The following is a 22,424-nucleotide window of genomic DNA, read 5'->3' as shown; positions in this document are numbered from 1 at the left end:
GTATCTTCTAGGAAGCCAACCACTCCCATTGCCAGGCTGAAAGGGCCAACTTTTGTCGTTCCACTCTTTCTGATAGTAGAGGGGCTTGACCTTTTCTCCAAAGCACCTGGGAGCAGGACAAGGAGTAACAGACGGAAGCTTCAGAAAGAGAGAAGCAACCTAGAACTCAGGAGAAATTCCCAGAACAATTAATTGGCGGAACCTCCAGAAATTGTGGGCGCTCCATCACTGGAGGTTTTCAAGAAGAGTCTGGAATGCTATAGGGTTTCCTGCTTGAACAGGGGGTTGGACTAGAAGACCCCCAAGGTCCCTTCCAACTCTGTTGTTCTGTATTATTAATTGTTGTTGTTGTTAATTGCGAAGTCGTGTCCGACCCATTGGGACCCCATGGACTACGTTCCTCCAGGCCTTCCTGTTCTCTACCATCTTCTGGAGTCCATTTAAGTTCACACCTACTGCTTCAGGGACTCCATCCAGCCACCTCATTCTCTGTCGTCCCCTTCTTCTCTTGCCCTCCATCTTTCCCAGCATTAGGCCCTTCTCCAGGGAGTCCTTCCTTCTCATTAGGTGGCCAAAGTCCTTGAGTTTCAACTTCAGGATCTGGCTTTCTAAAGAGCAGTCGGGGTTGATCTCCTCCAGGACTGACCGGTTTGAACGCCTTGCAGTCCAGGGGACTCGCAGGAGTCTTCTCCAGCACCAGAGTTCAAAGGCCTCCATTCTTTGGCGCTCAGCCTTTCTGAGGGTCCAACTTTCACAGCCATACATTGCAACTGGGAAAGCCACAGCCTGCTGGATCTGTAGAATTCTGGTTGCAGAAAGGACAAGCCAGTGCAAAAACAATGAATTATTCACATTCTCCAGACTGATTTTCTTTCCTGTCCCCTTCCTAGCAACATAATATTTACTAGGCACCAAAAAAGGGTGTGTGTGTGTGTGTGTGTGTATGTCAAGTATCAGTGTTTTCAAATAATCAAAGTTTCTGCAGCAGATGCTAAGCAAAAGAAGGTGGTGAAAATCAAGATGGAAGAAGTCCATGAAAAGATGACCACAGAACCCTGTGCACCAGGTAAATGAGCTGCATGTCCTGAAGTAGGGCAGGATTTGGGGGGGGGGTTGTGGGAGGGGAGAAGGGGGAGGGGAAAGGGCTTTGGAAAAGGTTGGGAATTGATAGTCAAGGCTGTTGAGCGAACAGGATAGATAGATAGATAGATAGATAGATAGATAGATAGATAGATAGATAGATAGATAGATAGATAGATAGATAGATAGACAGACAGACAGACAGACAGACAGACAGACACCTGGACCAGAGAGCAGACGAGCAAGAAGTATGTGTGTGTGTGTGTATGTGTGTGTGTGTGTGTGTGTGTGTGTGTGTGTGTGTGTGTGTTTTAAAAAGTGCTCATCACTCAGATTAGGGGCTAGAAAGTGAGCCCAGCAAATGCAAAAGTCGGCAGAATTTATAGGGCAGTGATGGCCAACCTTTGAGAGACCGAGTGCCCAAACTGCAACCCAAAATCCACTTATGTATCGTCGGCTGACGGTTGGGCGTGGCCCATTGGGTGGGCATTTCCCATTGGGTGGGCGTGGCCCATTGGGTGGGTGTTTCCCATTGGGTGGGCATGGCCCATTGGGTAGGCATGGCTGCGGTGGGAAGGGCAGACTGGATGGGACTAAAAAGTTCAATCAATCAGTTCCAACTTTGCGAGATCTTTTTTTTTCCCGCGAGAAGTTGAAATTGACTGATTGATTGAACCTTTTTTTTTTTTTTTTGCACACGGCGGTGAAGGCCTAAAGCGAAAAGGTTTTATAAAACCCAGCTGAAGGCCTAGGATTGGGGCGAGGGCACGCGTGCCCACAGAGAAGGCTCTGAGTGCCACCTGTGGCACGCATGCCATAGGTTCACCACCTACAGTTATAGGATGTTGCAGCATTTCAAGATCTGGCTTATTTATTTGACTTTCACCCATTAGTCCTGTGAACTGTCTCAGGTGATTTTGTATAAGATAAGAGACCATCTAATTTTTAAAATAAAATAAGCATTGCACAAATATCACGATGAAAGGCATCCTTGCTGTCCCTTCTTGCTTTGCTGGTCCTGTGGGTCTCAGTCCAAGAAGCATTTTACAGGAGAGAAAAACAGATAAGAAAAAATGGTTAACTGACCAAGAGTGGTTACAAGAAGAACATGGAAAAGTTAAGACGACCCGAGGAGACAAAACCGGTTGCAGAGGGATTTCATTTTCCATGGTTCCCATATATACCAGGGGTAGTCAACCTTGGCTCTTTTATGACTCGTGGACTTCAACTCCCAGAATTCCTGAGCCAGCTTAGCTGGTCAGGAATTCTGGGAGTTGAAGTCCACGAGTCATAAAAGAGCCAAGGTTAACTACCCCTGATATATACAGTTAAGAAAAAAAATTAAGATAGAGAATATAACATTTAAAACTGGGCAGCAGAAGAGAGACTTTGAAATCGAACTTAATAGTACAGGTAGTCCTCGACTTACAACAATTCATTTAGTGACCATCCGAAGTTACAAAGGCACTGAAAAAAAATGACTTGTGACTATTTTTCACAGTTACATCCTTTGTAGCATCCCCATGATCACGTGATCAAAATCCAGAGGCTTGGCAACCGACTCCCATTTATGACGGTCGCAGTGTCCCCCGGGGGAGGGTCACGTGATCTTCTGACGAGCAAAACGGGGGAGCCAGATTCGCTTAACGACCTAACAATAACTGCAGCGATTCACTTAACAACGGTGGCAAGAAAGGTCGTAAAAGGCGGCAAGCCTCCCTTAGCAAATGGCTCACATAGCAACAGAAATTTTGGACTCGATTGCCAGTCGTAAGTTGAGGACGGCGTCTAACGGGGTGGTTTTCTTTTTTGTCGCCTTAGAAAGAACCTCTGATGTTTGGTCTACCAACTTGCCTAAATGGACGTTGGGTTTTCTGTGCTTGGTTATGATTTCCAGTTCAGCAGCCATATACACAAAACGTGCGTACTCTAGTTAGTAAATGCAATGTCTTTCTAGAACGTTCTCCAAAGGGGAAGGCACCACCAGCCCTCTCCTTTCACCTCCCAGTGAGGTGCTTGCTTGTAACGCGTGTGAGGAAAGCTCACTTGTTCATATCAGTGGCACTTTGGTCATGCCAGTGTCAACGCTGCAAATATTGTATATTCTCGCTTTTGACAATATGCAGAATTGTCTGGTAAATATGGGGTTAATAAAGAGCAGAAGGGGTGTTGGGGGTAAAGCCTGGGAAAGAAAGAGGAAGAAAACATTTGACCTTCACACTAATTGGATAGTGTGAGATATGAGGGCTAATTTAGGGAGGGAACATGCTGACAATTTAACTGCTCAGAGGAAGAGAACTTAGATCCTAGCATCCCTCCGTTGTGCCTGTGCCGACATTTTGTAACAATAAAAGACTTTTAGGAAAATAAATGCCTGGAAGTTCTTTGGAATGTTTTATTAGCCGGAACCACATCAGCCAGCGGGTCTAATCATGGCCGACTCACCACAGCCAACTTGCCACGAGTTGGGTGACTTTGGATCAGTCCCACCCTCTCAGCTCTAGGAAGAAGGAATTGTCATGCCAGAGTTGCCCCCCCAAAAGTGCATCACCAGGAATCAAGACTGACTTGTGAACAGCAAAAAGAAAAAAGAAAAAATATATATAGAGCTACAGTGTGTAAGTTCTTTGAAGGTGTCCCAAGATTCTTAATTCCAGCCTCACGTGGGAATACACAACATTTTCCATTCAGGCAAGTGTATGTTGAGCCAGCTTCTCCCCACATGAACATGTGGCATCAGAATTTATACATTCTTGGTTTTTTTGCTGTCTTCTATTTTAGATTATTTTTATTCAGTCCATGTCAGACAAAACACTGATGCCATGAAGTTGATTCGAAATTTTATTCTACAGCACAATGAATCTATGGAAACACTGAAAGGTACGCAGTTAAGTGCAGGGAGAGAGCTCTGATCTTTTCCCACAATCCTACCTGGAACATTCATCCCCAGAATCACAAAAAAACATAGTTGGAAGGGACCTTGGAGGTCTTCTAGTCCAGCCCCCTGCTTAGGCAGGAAACCTTATACCATTCCAGACAAGTGGCTGTCCAATCTTTTCTTGAAAACCTCCAGTGATTGAGCACCCACAACTTCTGGAGGCAGGTTGTTCCACTGATTAATTGTTCTAAAAGTCAGGAAGTTTCTCCTTAGTTCTAGGTTGCTTCTCTCCTTGATTAGTTTCCACCCGTTGCTTCTTGTCCTGCCTTCAGGTGCTTTGGAGAAGAGCTTGACTCCCTCTTCTTTGGAGCAGCCCCTGAGATATTGGAATACCGCTATCATGTCCCCCCTCGTCCTTCTCTTCGTTAAACTAGACATACCCAATTCTAGCCACCATTCCTTATATGTTTTAGCCTCCAGTCCCCTAATCATCTTTGTGGCTCTTCTCTGTACTCTTTCTAGAGTCTCAACATCTTTTTTACATTGTGGTGACCAAAACTGGGTCCAGGGTTGTTATTCTTTCCCCCCAAAATCCTGGTGATGCACCTGAAAGTAGTACATTGTCCACTTCCCTAACTGAGCAATCTCCACACGATCTCACAAGAAAGGACTAAAATGTTCCAATCCACTTTTCTTTTATTTGGGGGCTTATGGGCGTTTGAAGATGTTTGTGATGTTCCTGACCTGATCTGTTGCTAACTACCCAGATTCTGACATCCTCAATGAAGTTGAAAAGATGATATGTCAAGTAGCCCAGATATATCAAGAAAGGGCTGAAATACAGACTCTTATAGGTAAGTTTCCCAGAGTAGGGGGAGGGTGGAACACCCTACAACTGTAGACATTGAAGATGTCACAACGTCTGGATGGGAAAATTAGACTCAGGTGTGCACAACAGCAATCACAAGGCAATTGGCCATCTGAAAATGTCCAGAACTAAGCGGTGTGGCTCAGGTGCATGCTCTTAATTGTTCTGTGCTGCTGATTACATCACTGCTGAGGTGCAATTGCTTTTGAAAAAAAATCTGTCAAACTTCAGGATCTCACATAGCACACCTTGTGCAGATGATAGTGTGTTTCCAATATAGGAGAATATTTGTAGCTCAGGGTGGAAATGAAGGGTCTCTGGTGCTCTTTGCATTTGGTTGTTTTCTTGCAGATATTTCAAATCCAACTAGGTATCATTGTCAGTGCTAGAAGAGAGGGTGGTTTGTGGAGAGGAGGAGGGGGAGGAGGAGGAGGAGGAGGAGGAGGAGGAGGAGGAGGAGGAGGAGGAGGAGGAGGAAGAAGAAGAAGATTGTGGGCTCTTTGGTGCTCTCTGAGCTTGATGGTTTCCTTGCAGACATTTCATACCCAACTAGGTATCATTGTCAGTGCTAGAAGTGAGGGTGGTTTGTGGAAAAGGAGGAGGAGGAGGAGGAGGAGGAGGGAGGAGGAGGAGGAGGAGGAGGAGAAGAAGAAGAAGAAGAAGAAGAAGAAGAAGAGGAAGAAGAGGAGGAGGAGGAGGAGGAGGAGAGAGGAGAAGAAGAAGAAGAAGAAGAAGAAGAAGAGAAGAAGAAGAAGAAGAAGAAGAAGAAGAAGAAGAGGAGGAGGAGCGAGGAGGAGGAGGAGGAGGAGGAAGAGGAGAAGAAGAGGAGGGAGGAGAAGAAGAAGAAGAAGAAGAAAGAAGAAGAAGAAAGAAGAAGAAAGAAGCAGAAGAAGAAGAAGAAAGAAGAAGAAAGAAGCAGAAGAAGAAGAAGAAGAAGAAGAAGAAGAAGAAGAAGAAGAAGAAGAAGAAGAAGAAGAAGAAGAAGAAGAAGAAGAAGAAGAAGAAGAAGATTGTGGGCTCCTTGGAACTCTCTGAGCTTGGTTGTTTTCTTGCAGACATTTCATTACCTAACTAGGTAACATCATCATGGTGGAAGAAGTGGGGATTGCTCTCTGTTTATTATATATTCCAGTGGCTTGCCCTGCCAATGTTGGTGGCGGTGCTCTTGGTGGTTCTTTGGTTGGGCTGTTCACTGTTGACTTGTTTGGCAGTACCTTGATTGGGGTATTGTTTACTTCTTGATTTGTTGACCTGATGTTAATCTTGGAGTTAATCTATGCTCATCTGGATGTGGATTGCTGGTGGGGAGGTGTTTTGATAAAGTGTGTTTCGTACACATCCATGAGAACAGCCCTACAGAATAATGCTACTGTCCCAAACTCACATTCTGCAGCTAAAGTTCTAGATCAGGGGTTCTCAACCTTGGCAACTTTAAGACTTTGCTGGCTGAGGAATTCTGGGAATTGAAGTCCACAAGTCTTAAAGTTGCCAAGGTTGAGAACCCCTGTTCTAGATAAACAAGCAGGAAGTACAACTTTGCTAACATCAAGTAATGGGGTGGAATAGATTCAGATTCATTCTTGGGGACATGAAGATCCAATCTAAGATACTCAGCTGGATTCCAATCCTGATGCAGACTCTGAATAAATATATGGCTTTGGAACAGAGGCTCAAGATCCCAAAACAAACATACTCACGTGGAATTCCAGCCACCAAGTTTTATTTGAGAAGAAGCATTTGCAAAGGCTTGGTGAGCTGAAGCACACATAGGAGTCCAGCCACACCTTAAAGAGATTCCCCCCTCCCCTATCGCTCTCAACGCCCCTTGCCTAAAACCACTATCCCCCCCCCTATGTTTGAGGAAGCCCCTATGTGCACGTCTTATCTATCACCATCTAATTTTCTGTTAACAAAGCTTGGCTCCTATAGTTATTTCTATATTTCCTCTGCTTGTGGTTTCGGTTAGCCAGCAACTTAATAATAATAATAATAATAGTAAAGTTGGAAGGGACCTTGGAGGTCATCTAGTCCAACCCCCTGCTCAGGCAGGAAACCCTACACCATTTCAGACAAATGGCTGTCCAGTCTCTTCTTAAAAACTTCCAGTGTTGGAGCATTCACCGCTTCTGGAGGCAGGTTGTTCCACTGTTAATTGTTCTCACTGTCAGGAAGTTTCTCCTTAGTTCTAGGTTGCTTCTCTCCTTGATTAGTTTCCACCCGTTGCTTCTTGTCCTGCCTTCAGGTGCTTTGGAAAATAGCTTAATTCCCTCTTCTTTATGGCAGCCCCTGAGATATTGGAATACTGCTATCATGTCCCCCCTTGTCCTTCTCTTCGTTAAATTAGACATACCCAATTCTAGCAACCGTTCCTTATATGTTTTAGCCTCCAGTCCCCTAATCATCTTTGTTGCTCTTCTCTGTACTCTTTCTAGAGTCTCAACATCTTTTTTACATCGTGGTGACCAAAACTGGATGCAGTATTCCAAATGTGGCCTTACCAAGGCATTGAAAAGTGGTATTAATACTTCACGTGATGTTGATTCTATCCCTCTGTTAATGCAGCCTAGCACTGTGTTGGCCTATTTGGCAGCTGCAGCACACGGCTGGCTCATATTTAGGTGATTGTCTATTAGGACTCCGAGGTCCCTCTCACAGTTACTTCTGCTTTTCTGATTTGTACATAGTTAACTTGCCTGAGTTTATGACTTTCGGGTGGCTTCTCCTGCAGACCTTTAGATTCATTAGAAATTTCTGATTAATAATCTACTCCTGTCATATGCATGCACAATCCTACTGACAAACATATCCCCCCGTAAATTGTCTTTTTTCTCTTCTCTGCTCCTTGCATGGTTCAAAGAAGACACCCTTGCAATGATAAATCATGGGTGGACGGTGATCAACGGCAGCCTGTACTACGTCTTTTCTGACCTAGTGACGTTTTATGAAGCCCAAAAGACCTGTGAATCCATAAACACAACGCTGGCTATTGTCATCCATCCCCAGGTAGAGGTAAGTGGACAAGAGTACCTGGTCACAAGATCGGGAAGACTTAGCCCAGCTCTTTAAAGGCCTTTTCTCGCAGGGAGAGCTGGGATTGCTTTTCAACCTCCCAATTCTTGCAGTGAAAATGGGGAGACTGACAATCTCTGCCCCTTTTCCTGTTTCATTTTCTTTTTTTTAATATAATATTGTATTAGTTTTCTATATTTACAATCCATAGGTGCTTGGTAAACAACGGGTTGTCTGGGTCCATTTGTTTCACTTGGCAATGCATATTAAATTCCTAATCTCGACCCCGTTTTTCCGGCCACTGATAAAATACACCCCATATTTGAAAATATTCTGTATCGTCTTTTTCTTTCATCTACAGCGTAAGTGTATCCATTTCGGCACAGTCCAGTATTTTCTTGATTATCTCTTCTCCAGATGGAGTTTCTTCATTTTTCCAGTGCTGAGCAAATACAATTATTGCTGCTGTTAATGCATGCAACATTAAATATACATTTTCTTTATCATATTTTTCTGATATTATACTTAATAAAAATTGTTGTTGTTGTTAATTGCGAAGTCGTGTCCGACCCATCGCGACCCCATGGACAATGTTTCTCCAGGTCTTCCTGTCCTCTACTAACTTAATAAAAATAGTTCTGGTTTAAAATCTACTTTTTCTTAACATCTTTTCTAACCAAATATGTATTTTTGTCCAATTTCTTTTTTTGCTTTAGGGCACGTCCACCAAAGATGATAGATAGTACATGCCTGGTTTTTGCCTACAGTTTCCAACAGTTATTAGACATGTTTTTAAACTTTTTTGCTAATCTCGCAGGTGGTAAATGCCATCTATAAAACATTTTATATAAATTTTCTTTGTAGGCAGTTGCCATTGTCAATTTATAGTTTCTTTCCCAAGGATTTTGCCATTTTTCTAATTATATTATTATGCCCAATTTTTTTTGCCCATGTTATCGTTGTCTCTTTCACTTGTTCATCTTCCATTTTTAAAATTTAATAGAAGAGTATACAGTTTCTTAATCAACTTTTCATCTGATGTTGGTTTCGGTTTGTATCCTTTGCAGTTATTTCTGGAGTCTCAGTCCAAAAAGTTAAATCAAGGAATCTGGGTTGGGTTGCAATTTCTTGAGAAAAACTGGCAGTGGATCGATGGGAAGACGCCGTATCATCCACAGTGAGTCTAGGAACTATTTTTTTTCTTTTGCCTTTATAGTGTAAATTATTAAGAAGAGATTATAATATCGTCTGCAAGCTTCTCAGGTGGATTCAGCTGAGATGAGAGGCTTCCAATGACTTTTTTTTTTTGCCCACAAAAAAACAGGCGTTCCTTTAAAGAAATAGGTAATAGAAAATCTCCTGCTATTTCTTATTCCCTTTTGATTGCTTGTTTGCCTTTAGCATTGGAAAAGGAATTGTGATTTTTGTGAGCCCAGCAAAGAACATGGGAGGAGAGTGTGTGTGTGACAAATAAATACACAAAGAACTAAAGAAGATGGGTTTACTTTTTTTTCCTATTCCTTTTTACGTTAACTGAAAACTTATGGCTGTAAATCTTTTTTTTTTTTGTAAGCCGAATGATTTCCCCCCCCCCTCTTTGTGGGTTGATAAATTATATTTTGAGGGAGTATTACACTTTCCAGCAAAAAACATGATACCAATGGTTAAAAATAACCCCTGATTCGCCTTTGTTTGTTAAGTACTATTTTAACATTAGCCACAAGAGGGAGCCAAAGACTGCTTTTTAACAGAGGGAAGCGCCCCCCCCCCCCATCCCCAAACTACAGTATTGAAAAGATTATTTTAAAAGATTCTGCTTGCTTTGGATTTATTGGGAACACTTCCACGAGGAACGACAAAGACATGGAAAAAGAGGCTAGCACTGTGGTGATTTGCAAAGTATGTGTCATATATGTATTCATCCCCATGGAGGGCCCAGATTATACCTGCACCAAATGCAAGCTGACTGGATTCCTTTGAGTGGAGGGTCTAGTGCAGGGTCTTCAAACTTGGCCCTTTTAGGACTTGTGGACTTCAACCCCCAGAATTCCTCAGCCAGCATGCCCGGCTGAGGAATTCTGAGAGTTGAAGTCCACAAGTCCTAAAAGGGCCAGGTTTGAAGACCCCTGGTCTAGTGGCACGACTAGCCACTCTCGAGACTCAACTATGAAAATGAGGAACTCCTACTTGCATCCAAACTGAATGCAGCAAGGAAAAAAACAATTGCCCAAAAGCTGGCTGGGTCTCAAGCTCAAGGATTAGTTCCTCCTAAGTCTGGCTTGTTGGGAAGCAAAATGGACCTCTCCCAAAGTTGTTCCTAGAACAGGGCAAAGAACAGGAAGTGTAAGTCTCCTTAGAACAGAGGTTTTCAAGCTGTGGGTTGAGGGGTAGGCATGCCCCTGGAAGGGTAGATGGATCACGAGCATCTCGGAGGAGCTGAGATTCACCTTTTTAAAAACAACTTGAGCATCTTCGCTCGGCTTGATTGGAGCCTTGCTCCTGCATAAACCTCAGTGGGCGCTGGCAATTCCACAAAGTTTGAGAATCCTTGGAATATTAAAAGGTATGTATTAAATTATTAGAAGTAGATATATTTTTTCTTGGCTGAGCTAACCTAATGAAACAATTTGTCCCCCCCCTTTATTATTTTTACAAATAGCTCAAGGTGGAGAATATAAATTCACTCTGTCGGCTTTCATGCCTAAGGCAGGACCACAACTCACAGTCGCCTGGCGATTGGCCCAAATTCACCCTGTCGGCTTTAATGCCTAAGGCAGGACTACAATTCACGGTCGCCTGGCGATTGGCCCAAATTCACCCTGTTGGCTTTCAAGCCTAAGGCAGGACCACAACTCACAGTCGCCTGGCGATTGGCCCAAATTCACCCTGTTGGCTTTCATGCCTAAGGCAGGACCACAACTCACAGTCGCCTGGTGATTGGCCCAAATTCACCCCATTGGCTTTCATGCCTAAGGCAGGACTACAACTCACGGTTGCCTGGCAATTGGACCAAATTCACCCTGTTGGCTTTCATGCCTAAGGCAGGACCACAACTCACAGTCGCCTGGCGATTGGCCCAAATTCACCCTGTTGGCTTTCATGCCTAAGGCAGGACCACAACTCACGGTCGCCTGGCGATTGGCCCAAATTCACCCCATTGGCTTTCATGCCTAAGACAAGACTAGAACTTGCTGTTGCCTGGCAATTGGCCCAAATTCACCCTTTTGGCTTCCATACCTAAGGCTGGGCTACAACTCAGGATCGCCTGGTGATTGGACCAAATTCACCCTGTTGGCTTTCTTGCCTAAGGTGGGACTAGAATTCCCAGTCTCCTACTTTCTAGCCTGGTGCCTTAGCCACTAGGCCAGCTGGCTCTTGATTCATTTTGTTCATTGGACTCCAATGAAATTATATGTCATTTTAGAGATCTGGGCTACTGCATAGTTTGGAAGCCCTTCAGGTGACAAGGAAATGATGGTTTTAATGAGGATTCCTTCTCCTTTTTTCAGTTTCTGGATGGCCCATAAGCCAGACCCCGCCTCCTTCACAAGGGACAAGTGTGTTGAAATTAAAAAAGATTGTCTTACACCTGGGAATTGCTGGAGCAATCTTAACTGCCATGCAAAAAGGATCCCAGCTTGTAAACTGGACCCCAGTCCAAAGGGAATGGGATAGGATTGGTGTTTTCCAATCGCTAGGCAAATATACAAAAAAAAAAGAGAGAGAGAAAAAAACCCTAGCAAAAATCAATAGTTTAGCTCTGTAAAGAAAATTCTGCCACGTTTACCTGCAGAACAGTGTTGTTTCAAAAAGCTTTGAGAGTTGCGGATGAAGAAAATAACGTCTGCCAAATTCTTCGGTCATAGCTCACTTCTGGTAGCAAAAGATCAATAGACTGCAGTTGCTGTCATTCGTCCCCCAAAAATGTTTCTTCAACAACTAGCTTCTCTTTCTGCTTGTGAATACCGTGCACATTTAAAACATTTTGGGAAAAAAAAAATCCTTTCCTGTTGCTGATTGTCGTATCTTCTTAAATGGCAGAAAGCTGTGTGGTTTGCCTCTATCGTTACCATACTGGAGACCCTTATAGTTGGGAGTGCATGTTTATTTTGTGACTAGAAATCCAATAAGGTTTGGTTCTAAAAAGTCATCTTCCTCCTCATTTTCCCCTCCATCTTTAATGCGTCAGTCAACATGAATTTGATGAATTTTACGTGTCACCAGACACTAATCTCTCCAGCTAATTGGATCCTGCAACTAATCTCTCCTTACAAACCCATCTTCTAAATTCTTGGCAATCGTCATCGATCCAGTTCAAATCACTTCCTGAGGGTTTTATGGCAGCACAGTCTTCATCTGCTTCTCCATCTCTGACAGATCTGTTGGGATTGCCCTCGGCCCAGTATCTAAGAAGAGAGACAGGGAAGGTTGGTGTCAGAACTGGCCTCATACGCTTGAGCTTCGCATTCACCAGCTGCCAGCCTGCCATGAAGTATGGGGGGGGAGGGAGCTGATCTGGAGGGGAGCAGGAAACTCACAACTCGTCCTCCCTTCCAGAGACACCATCTCAAGGTCAAAGCGCTGAGAACGGAACACAATGGCTCACCAACCTGCCCACCGTTGCAGAAACAGTAACCAAAACAATTTATTCTAATATAATTGGACAATAAGAGACCAGCAAGGATGGAAGATCTGGATGGGGAAAGTCAACCAGGAAAGTTTGGCATGCAAACTTCAGCTCTGACTTTGTTGTACTGTAATCCACTTGGTCTTTAGTAAAGTAAACCTTTCACACCGAATGGAGTCGAGGGTCTTTCTTACTCAAGGGACCAAGTTGGGGCAGGACTGACAGTTGGATTTCTACATGCAGCCAAAGGAGTACAAAGTTGTTTAAAGGAAAGACAACGTTGAGCGGAGGTGGGGATAAGGAGGCGTGGAGGATGTCTGGGGGACTTGCCCCTCTTCTCCTCACTGCTGCCACCGTCATTCACTTTCCCAGGCAAAATAGTCCACAAAGGTTGCCAGAATCCCTGGAGATGCTAGATCAGGCCAATGTGGGCTTCTTCAGCCAGAATTTGCAGGACCGGCATGCAAAAGAGAAGAGGACCGATTGCATGAGACATCCATAAGGCAGAGGCCAAAACCTTTACTCCATTCCGAAGCATAGCCTGTCTTGGACCAAAAATTGGCACAAATGAACTGCATTCACACAACATTAGGCAAGGTTGGGTTGTTCTTGGTTCAGCCCATTTTCTCAGCAGGTTATGTGAAAGCAGGCCATTGTACAAAGCCGTAATATTGTTGTCTTGTCCGGGTCCAGTGTATCGTAGGACGACAGGAAGCATGCATAAACTCCGTGTTTAGCATCAACCCTTCAAGCATTAAGCGTGCTCTGTAGCACCCAGGCCAATCCGAGCTGCCTGGAGCCTAAATTTAACCACAGTTTCTGAAAAGCTACCGCTTTTAAGTACAACTTTTCAAATGATTGTATCCTGGAGTCTCACTTTCTTATTAATCTGGAGCCATCCGTCCACTCCCAATGACCTTCCACATTTTCGTCTGTTAGGCCAATCCAGGCAGACTCATTCAGCTTGGAAGAGAGGTACTTCTGCAAAGACACAAAAATGAAAAGGAAGATGGAGCAGCTTCACAAGACGGGATTCCACACTCAAGAGATTCAGGGTTGGGTTTGTGTAGCCCCAGTGCCTAAAATTAACCATGAACAGGTCACTGTTGTTCGCCAAAGGACTCCACTCTGCCCGACGAAAAATCAGCTCCATGCTGTGGTGAGGTAAGTCACATCACGATTTTGAAGATGGGACATGGGGGCTTCCACCTTTATGCCCCACCCTTGTTCAATGAAAGCACGTCAAGAACATGGGTAGCAGGCTTCTGAGTGGGGAATGGGAGTCAAAGAGTTTATTCTGAAAGGGAGCCATATCTTCTAATTGTGGCCCCATTGCATAGACTGTCCTGGCCAGTTCAGATAACAAGTAACAGAGCAGGAAGGGACCTTGGAGGTCTTCTAGTCCAACCCCCTGCCTAGGCAGGTGCCCCTATTCCATGTCAGGCAAATGGCCGTCCAGTCTCTTCTTAAAAATTTCCAGTGTTGGAGCACCCAGAACTTCTGGTGGTGAGCTGTTCCAATGGTCAATTGTTCTCGCTGTCAGGAAATTTCTCCTTAGTTCTAGGTTGCATCTCTCCTTGATCAGTTTGCAGACCACTGCTTCGAATTACATGAGAAAGGAGCAGATGCAACCACATTTGCAAAAAAAGTTGTCAAACATTTGTGTGTGGAAATTGAAAACAACAACAGACAGAGGAGGACAGAAAGATGCAGACATTTAGCCAAGATGAAGTTCTATGTCAAAAAAAACCCAAATACGAGGAGGAAATGAAGAAAAAAAAATACACCCAACCTGTTCTTCCTCATTCAGGATGGAGGTCAGGTGGGAGTCTCTGGACTTGCAGAAGTACTCAGCATCATGCCAGGTTTTCCTTTCATTTGCTTTTGAAATATAGTAGAGATTCCAGCCAAAAAGCCTCCAGTTATCATTAGTTTTTGATCCTCTTTTAAACAGAGCTTCTGAGAGGAATTAACACAAAGAGGAAAATATATGTTAGCAGAACCTGCATTGAGTGAGTTCAGTTTTTGCATCTAACTGTGTCTGTAGAGCCTCAACGCATTAAAAACAGAATTCAGTTGGGGCTCAATCCCTTGGTTTTTATTCCCCCCCGTCCGCTGGGTGGTTGCAGCAGGTTTTGGTCCCTTCACATGACCCTGGGATACTGGGACCGTCATAAATATGAATCAGTGGCCAAGCATCTGAATGTAAATCACACGACCCTGGAGATGCTGCAACATTCCAGCTGATCGGCGCTTCTTCTGGGCTCGGCAGAAGTGCCAGGATCAGTGCTGCTTTCCAGCTGATTGGTGCTTCTTCAGGGCTCAGTAGAAGCGCCAGGATCAGCACCAAGCTCCAGCTGGAGCCTAGCGCTGATCCTGATGCTTCCACTAAGCCCTGACAGTCCTGAAGAAACGCCGATCCTGGCGCTTCCGCGCAGCCCTGACAGCCCTGCAGCTCCAGCCGTCTCTCGCTCAGGCTTGTGCGATGCTGCCACCAGTTCAGCTCATTCCCCTCTCCGGCTACCACATTTTCAACATTTCGTATCACTGGTTGAAAAGCCCTGATCTAGTCCAACCCCCTGCTCAAGAAGGAAACCCTATTTCATTTTGGACAAAAGGCTGTCCAGTCTCTTCTTAAAAACTTCCAGTATTGGAGCATTCACCGCTTCTGGAGGCAGCTGGTTCCACTGGTTAATTGTTCTCACTGTCAGGAAGTTTCTCCTTAGTTCTAAGTTGCTTCTCTCCTTGGTTCGTTTCCATCCGTTGCTTCTTGTCCTGCCTTCAGGCGCTTTGGAGAAGAGCTTGACTCCCTTTTCTTTGGGGCAGCCCCTGAGATACTGGAAGACTGCTATCCTGTCCCCCCTCATCCTTCTCTTCATTAAACTAGATATACCCAATTCCAGCAGCCGTTCCTTATATGTTTTAGCCTCCAGTCCCCTAATCATCTTTGTTGCTCTTCTCTATACTCTTTCTAGAGTCTCAACATCTTTTTTACATCGCGGTGACCAAAACTGGATGAACATTTAGGGGAAAATGTTTTCAGAGATACTGCTTTAAAGCAGTCTTGTGCACCGGGAGAAGGAGGAGGAGGAGGAGGAGGAGGAGGAGGAGGAGGAGGAGGAGGAGGAGGAGGAGGAGGAGGAGGAGAAGGAGATAAAGGAGGAGGAGGGAGGAGAAAGAGGAGAAAAAGGAAGAGGAGGAGGAGAGGAGGTGGAGAGGAGACGACATTCAGCATCAGAACTTTAGTGCCTTAAATTTGGGAGGTTAAAAAGGTGAATTCACAGATATTGATGTGCATACAGGTGTTTATAGTCTCCTTCTGTGCTACATTGGGGTAGAACAGTGTTTCCCAAACTTGACAATTTTAAGGCATGTGGACTTCAACTCCCAGAATTCCACAGCCAGCAACGCTGGCTGTGGAATTCTGGGAGTTGAAGTCCTCATGCCTTAAAATTGTCAAGTTTGGGAAACACTGGGGTAGAATGATAAACCACAACATAGCATTCTCTTTCAAAACAAAAAGACTTACGATATTTCTTTTTGTCTGCAGCAAAGCCACCTTCAGACTCCTTGTACAGTTGCGGCAGTCTCTCTACTAACCTTGAGACCTTTAGGGCTAAAACCAGATGTAATTAGAAGCTGATTTCCTGTCCCACACACAGAACAGACACCTGCGTGGAGAAACCCTGGTGGATTAAAAGCTTTGGAAATGCCTTTCCCCCCCCCCCGAAGGTCTAGGAAAGGGCAGTGATGATCGGGAGGGTGGGATTATTTTCCAGCCTTTCGAGATTTTTTTTTAAAAAACTTCCCGGTCTGGCCAAACAGACCTAGAATTATCTAGAGAAGAGAATATTTGGAGCTCAAGGCTGAACAGTGGCGTCCTGGGTGGCCTCTGAGCTTGGTTATTGTTTTTTGGAGATATTCCATTCCCCAACTCGCTATTGTCTCCAGTGCTAGAGATGTTAGCTAGTTGGGTAATGAAATTTCTCCCCAAAACCCAACCAGGCTCAGAGAACACCGAGGACTCCACAGCCCCTAATCCTCAGATGGATCCCCACACAGGGGCTGCTCAAGGCTGCAGAGCTCAACCAAGGTTGCCGAAGCCCTCAGAGTCCACACCGTCCCGATGAATGGGCTTGTTGTCCCCTTGCCCATCCCTTGTCCTCAGCATCATATTCTGCTTCCTTTTGAACTGTTAGCCTTACCTGGCTTTGCTCTTGTCTCTGGCAATCAGCACAAACCCTCATGAACCGCAAGCCACCTTAGACAGGTCCTTGGACTCCTCCTAATTCCAGGTTGCTGACTGGGTATCCCTTGACCTCCTTGCTGGGGTCAAAAAACCCACCTGCCTTACGGAAGGAGACTTTGGGGGAAAGGGGAGAGTCACTTCCACGGTCAATAGTTGGAACAGCAAACTCTTCAGGGCCTGGGATCCGTGAAGCAGAGGCAAACACTCCACAAGGAGAAACTGCCAGGAGGTGGTTCATAACCCTCACTATGGAGGACCTACTAAGCCTGGAACTGGTGTTGGGCAAGACCCCCTTGAACGAAGGAGCACCCGTAGCCTTGTGTGCCAGACAGACTCCACACCATTCTTCCAACCTCTTCCAACCATGATGTTACTTGGCAGTCTGGGCCTTTCGTTTCTTCTTCCCTGGTCTCCAAATAGGATTGTGGCCCCAAACTAGTCAGACACAAGTCAGGATCACCTTCTTCACTTACCATTCTCAATATGCTTGATCTTTTCATCCCTAACCCCAATTGACAAAGTAGTCCTCAGTTTTTTCATAGGCCCATCGTAAGGACTCCAGTCTTCAGCAAGCAGTGCATTGTCTAGAGTAATGGAGACATATAGAGGTTAAGGTTTGAAGATGCCCTCTTGATGCTTGGACTGTCAGCGTTCACCAATCCAACCTCTTGGAAGAAAGTTAATCCAATGAGTACTGGTTCCCCAGGGCCTAAGAAAGTTATTTATTCCCCTTGATGACTGTCATGCTAAGAGGTGTCAAAAATTCAAGATGGCAGCTGCAACACAACACCTGAAAAACAGGTGAAGTATTAATTGTATCACTGTGGTCACCGTCTTGACTTTTTTTTTTTATTGAAAATTTTTATAAATTTTTACAGAAAAACAAAAAAATAACAATACAAGAACAACATAAACAAAAAACTAACCATAACAAAACAAAACAACCCTTCCCCACCCCCCCCCCAAAACACCCACTCCCTCCCCCCCCTGGAGCTTCCCAGAGCAGAATATAGGCTTAGTTAAAAAAAAAATTAAAAAAATTATATAAAAAAGAGAATATAACACTAAGATATATGTATATATATAAAAATAAAAGTTATAAAAAAGCTAAGTGATATTTTTTATATCCAATTTAAATTGTATAAACTTTATCCATTTATCCCAAACAGCAAGAAATTTCTCTTGTGATTGTTCTTTTAAGAAAGCCGAAATCTTTGCCATTTCCGCCAAATAAGACACTTTAAGAAACCATTCCTGCAAAGTAGGCAAAGATTCCTTCTTCCAATATTGTCCTACTAACAGTCTTGACTTTTATGATACCTGTGGACAGCACTGCACATCCTGGAAACAGGCAGTGACAGAACTGGGCTTGCTTGATTCACTTATTGCTTAATACCTTGCCAATAACAGTAGATAGTCCATCAATAGACCCTCTTGTATTTGAAGAATTTATTTCTATTCTGTGCATTTTGTTATGCAAAGTGTGTTTATTTACATTTTATAAGATTTATATGGCCACTAGGCAACTTACAATATTATTTAGCTGTGCTATAGCTCATGTGTCCATCACATTTCCTCAATGCATTTCATATATTTAAGAGATTTTCAGGTATCTAAGGCCTAAGTCAGGCCTTAGGCAAACCTATGGCATGTGTGTCAGAGGCGGCACTCAGAGCCCTCTCTGTGGGCACGTGCGCCATCGCCCCAGCCTTGCCTCCCCCTGCAGCCCCCTCACCAGCAGCGATCCTGGAGGAGACTCACCCCTGGGCGCGGCCTGCATGGAGCAGCGCAGCCAAGGACATAGCTGGGCAGCAGAGACAAGACTCCACCGTCGCGCCCCATAGCGTGCGGATGATGCTACGGGGTGTGAGCGGAGGGCGTGGCTGCCATGGCACTGCAGGGCTGCCTGGCTGATCTGTGGCAGGCCATGGAGGCAGTGCAGGTGGGGGCAGAGTAGGCAGGGTGGCAGGCAGAGCGGGGGACGGGGGTTGGTTTTTGGGCACTTGGTCTCTAAAAGGTTCACCATCACTGGCCTAAGTGGTATTGAGCTATAGTTTGCTTCCTCAGATGAGTTTCGTCATCGGATCGAATGAGGATGACCTTCGGAAGGTTTGTGCCTTTTCATAAATTGTGTTGGTGAGGAAACTTATGCATTCTGTTGTTTTGCTCCCATGGACTAACACAGTTCTCCTACAACTGCCTGATATCGAAGCATATTCTGAAGGGAAAGAACTAGCCGTCGGTGATATCCATCTTTGCCAAAATGTCTAGTTTAATGAAAAGAAGGACTAGGGGGGACATGATAGCAGTGCTCCAATATTTGAGGGGCTGCCCCAAAGAAGAGGGAGTCAAGCTACTCTCCAAAGCACCTGAACGCAGGGCAAGAAGTAACAGATGGAAATAAATCAAGAAGAGAACCAACCTGGAACTAAGGAGAAATTTCCTGACAGTGAGAACAATTAATCCGTGGAACGAAAGTTGCCTCCAGAAGTTTTGGCTTCTCCATCACTGGAGGTTTTTAAGAAAAGATCAATTCCATTCCATTTAACGGGAAGGGCATAGGATCTTCCTTCCAACTCCATCGGTCTGGATTCCATGCAAAGGTCACGTCCACGAAAGAAAGCAAGGTCACCCAGCTTCTTCAGCTCCCAGGAAAGGAAATGATCCTTTAGCAAGAAGAACTAAACTTACATGTTTGGACTGATGTTGTCAAGATGACCGTAAGGACTCCTGCAGTGACACAAATCATTATCCACCAGTACTTGGCAGGGACTTTTGTAAGAAGACTTTGGTTCAAGTAAATAACATCATCAGGAGGTGGTTTGGCTGGGAATTCCTCAGGAGCCATGGCTTGGAGATAAAGGGGAAAGAAATGCCAGTCACATCAGGCAGCAAGGGACAAAGGCCACACCCATGATCCCCTTTTCTGGGATTTGGGCATTAAAACCAAGACTCACCAATGTTCAGCAGCCAACTGCCTGCCCTTCCAGCTCTGCAACTATCAGCAGATACAGACTAACCCACTACACAGCAGAGGACCTCAGAGCCTGCACAATGACAAAAAACATCAAGAAGGTCACACACCTAAACCCAGAATGTGGATTCTGGCAATGGCCAAGGACCACTAAATATTACCAGAAGGTCACATGTGAGGGAAAGAAAGAAAGGATGTAACAACCAAAGTTGGGTATCGGAGTTCAAGAGCTGGAGAACATCTGAATAAATCTACCCAAGGGTAGATGGCTTGATGAAGCCTACCAACCCTAGATTCTGCTCTTGAGCCCTTCGGATAATATCCGAGGGGTCTTGCTAAGGCAGTGGTTCTCAACCTTTTTAATGCCGCGACCCCCAACCGGTTGTAAGTCGAGGACTACTCAACCGGTCGTAAGTCGAGGACTACTCAACTGGCGCAGCACCGTTTGCAGACTGGGACTTTTGGCGGGCTCAGCAGGGCAGAGACAGCCTGAACAATTCCTATTGGCTTTTGAAAGCCAATAGAATTAGACTCTATTCAAGAGAGTCTATTCTATTGGCTTTCAAAAGCCAATAGAATAAAAGGGAGTAGCACAGCTAAGGAAAAGGGGGGAAAAAATGGCGGACTGCGTTGTTTGGCGACCCCCGTGAAATGGTCGTTCGACCCCAAATGGGGTCCCGACCCACAGGTTGAGAACCACTGTGCTAAGGGAAAGGCAGAGGCATCGATACTCTGTTTGTCCATTTCTACTTCATGAGCTGCGCTAGTTACTTTGGGACCTCTGGATGCAATTCAAGATGCTGATTGTCTGTGAAGTCATTTATAAATAGGAGGATTATGGGACATAGTTTCCTGCACCTCAAGCCATCTAAATCACCGGATAGGTTCAAGTACAGGGGTGTGCTTCAGTTGCCCTCTGGGGAACGAGGGTTTTCCATTGTTGCAGAGAATAGCAAGGATTTATGAACAATTGACAACGTGTCAGGAGCATGGATACAGCCATCCATGCTTTTCGAGCAAAATAACCTTTTTACCCAACGAGAAAGAAGAAGGAAGCCAGATGCATCAGCCTCCTGACAAAGTGAGAACATTTCCTGGTCAGCTCTCCCGCTGATGGGGGAAGTTGGTTACCCGTAGGGAATCTTTTGAGTAAGCTGCACGTCCTTGCTGGGAATCTCCTTAGTTAGAGATGTCGTTGGCTCTTGTGTTACTTCTGCACACGTTGTCATCTGGATGGAGTGGTCCCTCTTTCCTCTGGCCTGGCTTGCTTGCTTTCTGTCCCCAGCTGAAGGCCTCCCCTGCCCTGTGACTCAAGCAGCCTGCTGATTGGCTGCTGTGGGTCCTCAGCCAAGCACAGCTGTGGATGGATTGTGATGGCAGTGCAGAGGGGGCAGCCCTGGAGAAGCAGCCATTGGCATCCCATAGCTCAGGGCTTTTCAACCTTTTCACCCATTGTACCACTTTTAGGATACGGCAATATCCGAATACCACCAGTCACCTAGCCAGGGTGTTAAAAACTTGATGACCAAAAACAAGAAAACAGTGATAAAGTACAGGTAGTCCTCACCTTACAACAGTTCACTTAGTGACTGTTCGAAGTTACAATGGCACTGAAAAAAGTGCCCCCTAAGGCACAGCCGAGCAAGACACCTGCCTGCCCACCCGGCCGTGCTCTTCCTTCTGTCCGAGGTTTTCATTGTTGTGAGCATTTCTGTTGAGGATTGGCAGTGGGGGTGGGGCGGGGGGTGTTTGGCTTTTATTCCCCCCGTCTGCTGGGTGGTTGCAGCAGGTTTTGGTCCCTTCACATGACCCTGGGACACTGTGACCCTGGAGAGGCTGCAACGTTCCAGCTGATCGGCACTTCTTCTGGGCTCAGCAGAAGCCCCAGGATCAGTGCTGCTTTCCAGCTGATTAGTGCTTCTTCAGGGCTCAGCAGAAGCACCAGGATCAGCGCCGAGCTCCAGCTGGAGCCTGGCGCTGATCCTGATGCTTCCACTAAGCCCTGACAGTCCCAAAGAAGCGCCGATCCTGGCGCTTCCACTGAGCCCTGACAGCCCTGCAGCTCCAGCCGTCTCTCGCTCAGGCTTGTGCGGTGTTGCCACTGGTTCAGCTCATTCCCCTCCCCCCACTACCACATTTCTAGATGGTCACGTACCACCTGCCAGGTGCCAATGTATCACAGGTAGTACCCATATCACTGGTTGGAAAGCCCTGCCATAGCTCACACACCTCTGGCCTGGCGCTGGGTTGTGTGAGAGTAGAGCCTCTCTTCAAAGGGAAGGCCGAGTCACTTCTCAGTAGCTCTGGGGGCTCAGCTCTACCCCACCTTCCTCCTGAGTTGCTACATAGCACAAAGTGGTGACTCTGAAGAGCCTGTTTGCTGTAGGGGTTCAAGGCACCAGGCCAGAAACCGGGAGACAGAGAGTTCTAGTTCTGCCTTAGACACGAGGGCAGCTGGTGACTTTGGGCCACTTTCTGTCTCTCAACCCCAGGAAGCAGGAAGCAAGGCAAAGGCCAAGAAAAGCATGTGGACTTCCCCATGGTTGCCAGGAGTCAAGACTGACTCAAAGGTGCACGCACACACACACACACACACACACACACACACACACAAAGAGAGAGAGAGAGATTCTTTCTATCCACTGGACTTCTGCAGTCATCACTATATGTGGGGCTGTCCTTGAAGACCATTCAGGGGCTTCATTTGGTTCAGAATTCAACAGGATGATGGTGATGATG

At 45.5% G+C, this 22,424-nt stretch overlaps 2 protein-coding genes across 4 annotated transcripts; one reads left to right on the top strand and one right to left on the bottom strand.

Moving 5' to 3' along the window:
* Positions 1–992: 992 nt before the first annotated feature.
* On the top strand, positions 993–11,543 carry LOC120307599 (C-type lectin domain family 4 member F-like). 2 transcript variants are annotated; one of them, XM_039342487.1, is made up of 7 exons: positions 993–1,066; positions 2,902–3,000; positions 3,862–3,960; positions 4,726–4,812; positions 7,687–7,835; positions 8,903–9,012; positions 11,345–11,543. In XM_039342487.1, exons 1-7 carry the CDS (start codon positions 1,021–1,023, stop codon positions 11,508–11,510), a joined length of 756 nt encoding a protein of 251 aa, XP_039198421.1. In that variant the 5' UTR covers positions 993–1,020; the 3' UTR covers positions 11,511–11,543. The 2 variants fall into 2 exon arrangements, with proteins under 2 accessions (XP_039198421.1, XP_039198420.1); XM_039342486.1 differs by having other exon boundaries at positions 7,684–7,835.
* A 515-nt stretch (positions 11,544–12,058) lies between these two features.
* On the bottom strand, positions 12,059–20,954 carry LOC120307598 (hepatic lectin-like). 2 transcript variants are annotated; one of them, XM_039342483.1, is made up of 8 exons: positions 20,817–20,954; positions 19,669–19,758; positions 19,403–19,561; positions 17,185–17,295; positions 15,992–16,078; positions 14,255–14,421; positions 13,340–13,443; positions 12,059–12,241 (listed from the first exon to the last, which is right to left on the bottom strand). In XM_039342483.1, exons 3-8 carry the CDS (start codon positions 19,557–19,559, stop codon positions 12,076–12,078), a joined length of 792 nt encoding a protein of 263 aa, XP_039198417.1. In that variant the 5' UTR covers positions 19,560–19,561; positions 19,669–19,758; positions 20,817–20,954; the 3' UTR covers positions 12,059–12,075. The 2 variants fall into 2 exon arrangements, with proteins under 2 accessions (XP_039198417.1, XP_039198418.1); XM_039342484.1 differs by lacking the exon at positions 19,669–19,758.
* Positions 20,955–22,424: the final 1,470 nt, after the last annotated feature.

This window comes from Crotalus tigris, unplaced genomic scaffold, assembly GCF_016545835.1.
Source record: "Crotalus tigris isolate CLP2741 ecotype Arizona unplaced genomic scaffold, ASM1654583v1 scf7180000017793.814357, whole genome shotgun sequence".
Classification (NCBI taxonomy): domain Eukaryota; kingdom Metazoa; phylum Chordata; class Lepidosauria; order Squamata; family Viperidae; genus Crotalus; species Crotalus tigris.
The sequence above is the reverse complement of the archived record's forward strand: the minus strand, read 5'-3'. Positions and strand labels throughout refer to the sequence as shown.

Bases quoted from the DNA above. Each gene is read 5' to 3' on its own strand.
- LOC120307599 (XM_039342486.1), top strand. From the start codon at position 1,021: ATGGAAGAAGTCCATGAAAAGATGACCACAGAACCCTGTGCACCAG. The intron at 7,836-8,902 runs GTAAGTGGACAA...TATCCTTTGCAG, and splicing joins TCATCCATCCCCAGGTAGAG to TTATTTCTGGAGTCTCAGTC. The intron at 9,013-11,344 runs GTGAGTCTAGGA...TCCTTTTTTCAG, and splicing joins AAGACGCCGTATCATCCACA to TTTCTGGATGGCCCATAAGC.
- LOC120307598 (XM_039342483.1), bottom strand. From the start codon at position 19,559: ATGGCTCCTGAGGAATTCCCAGCCAAACCACCTCCTGATGATGTTATT. The intron at 14,422-15,991 runs GTAAGTCTTTTT...AATTCCTCTCAG, and splicing joins TGCAGACAAAAAGAAATATC to AAGCTCTGTTTAAAAGAGGA. The intron at 13,444-14,254 runs GTTGGGTGTATT...GTGTCTTTGCAG, and splicing joins TCCTGAATGAGGAAGAACAG to AAGTACCTCTCTTCCAAGCT.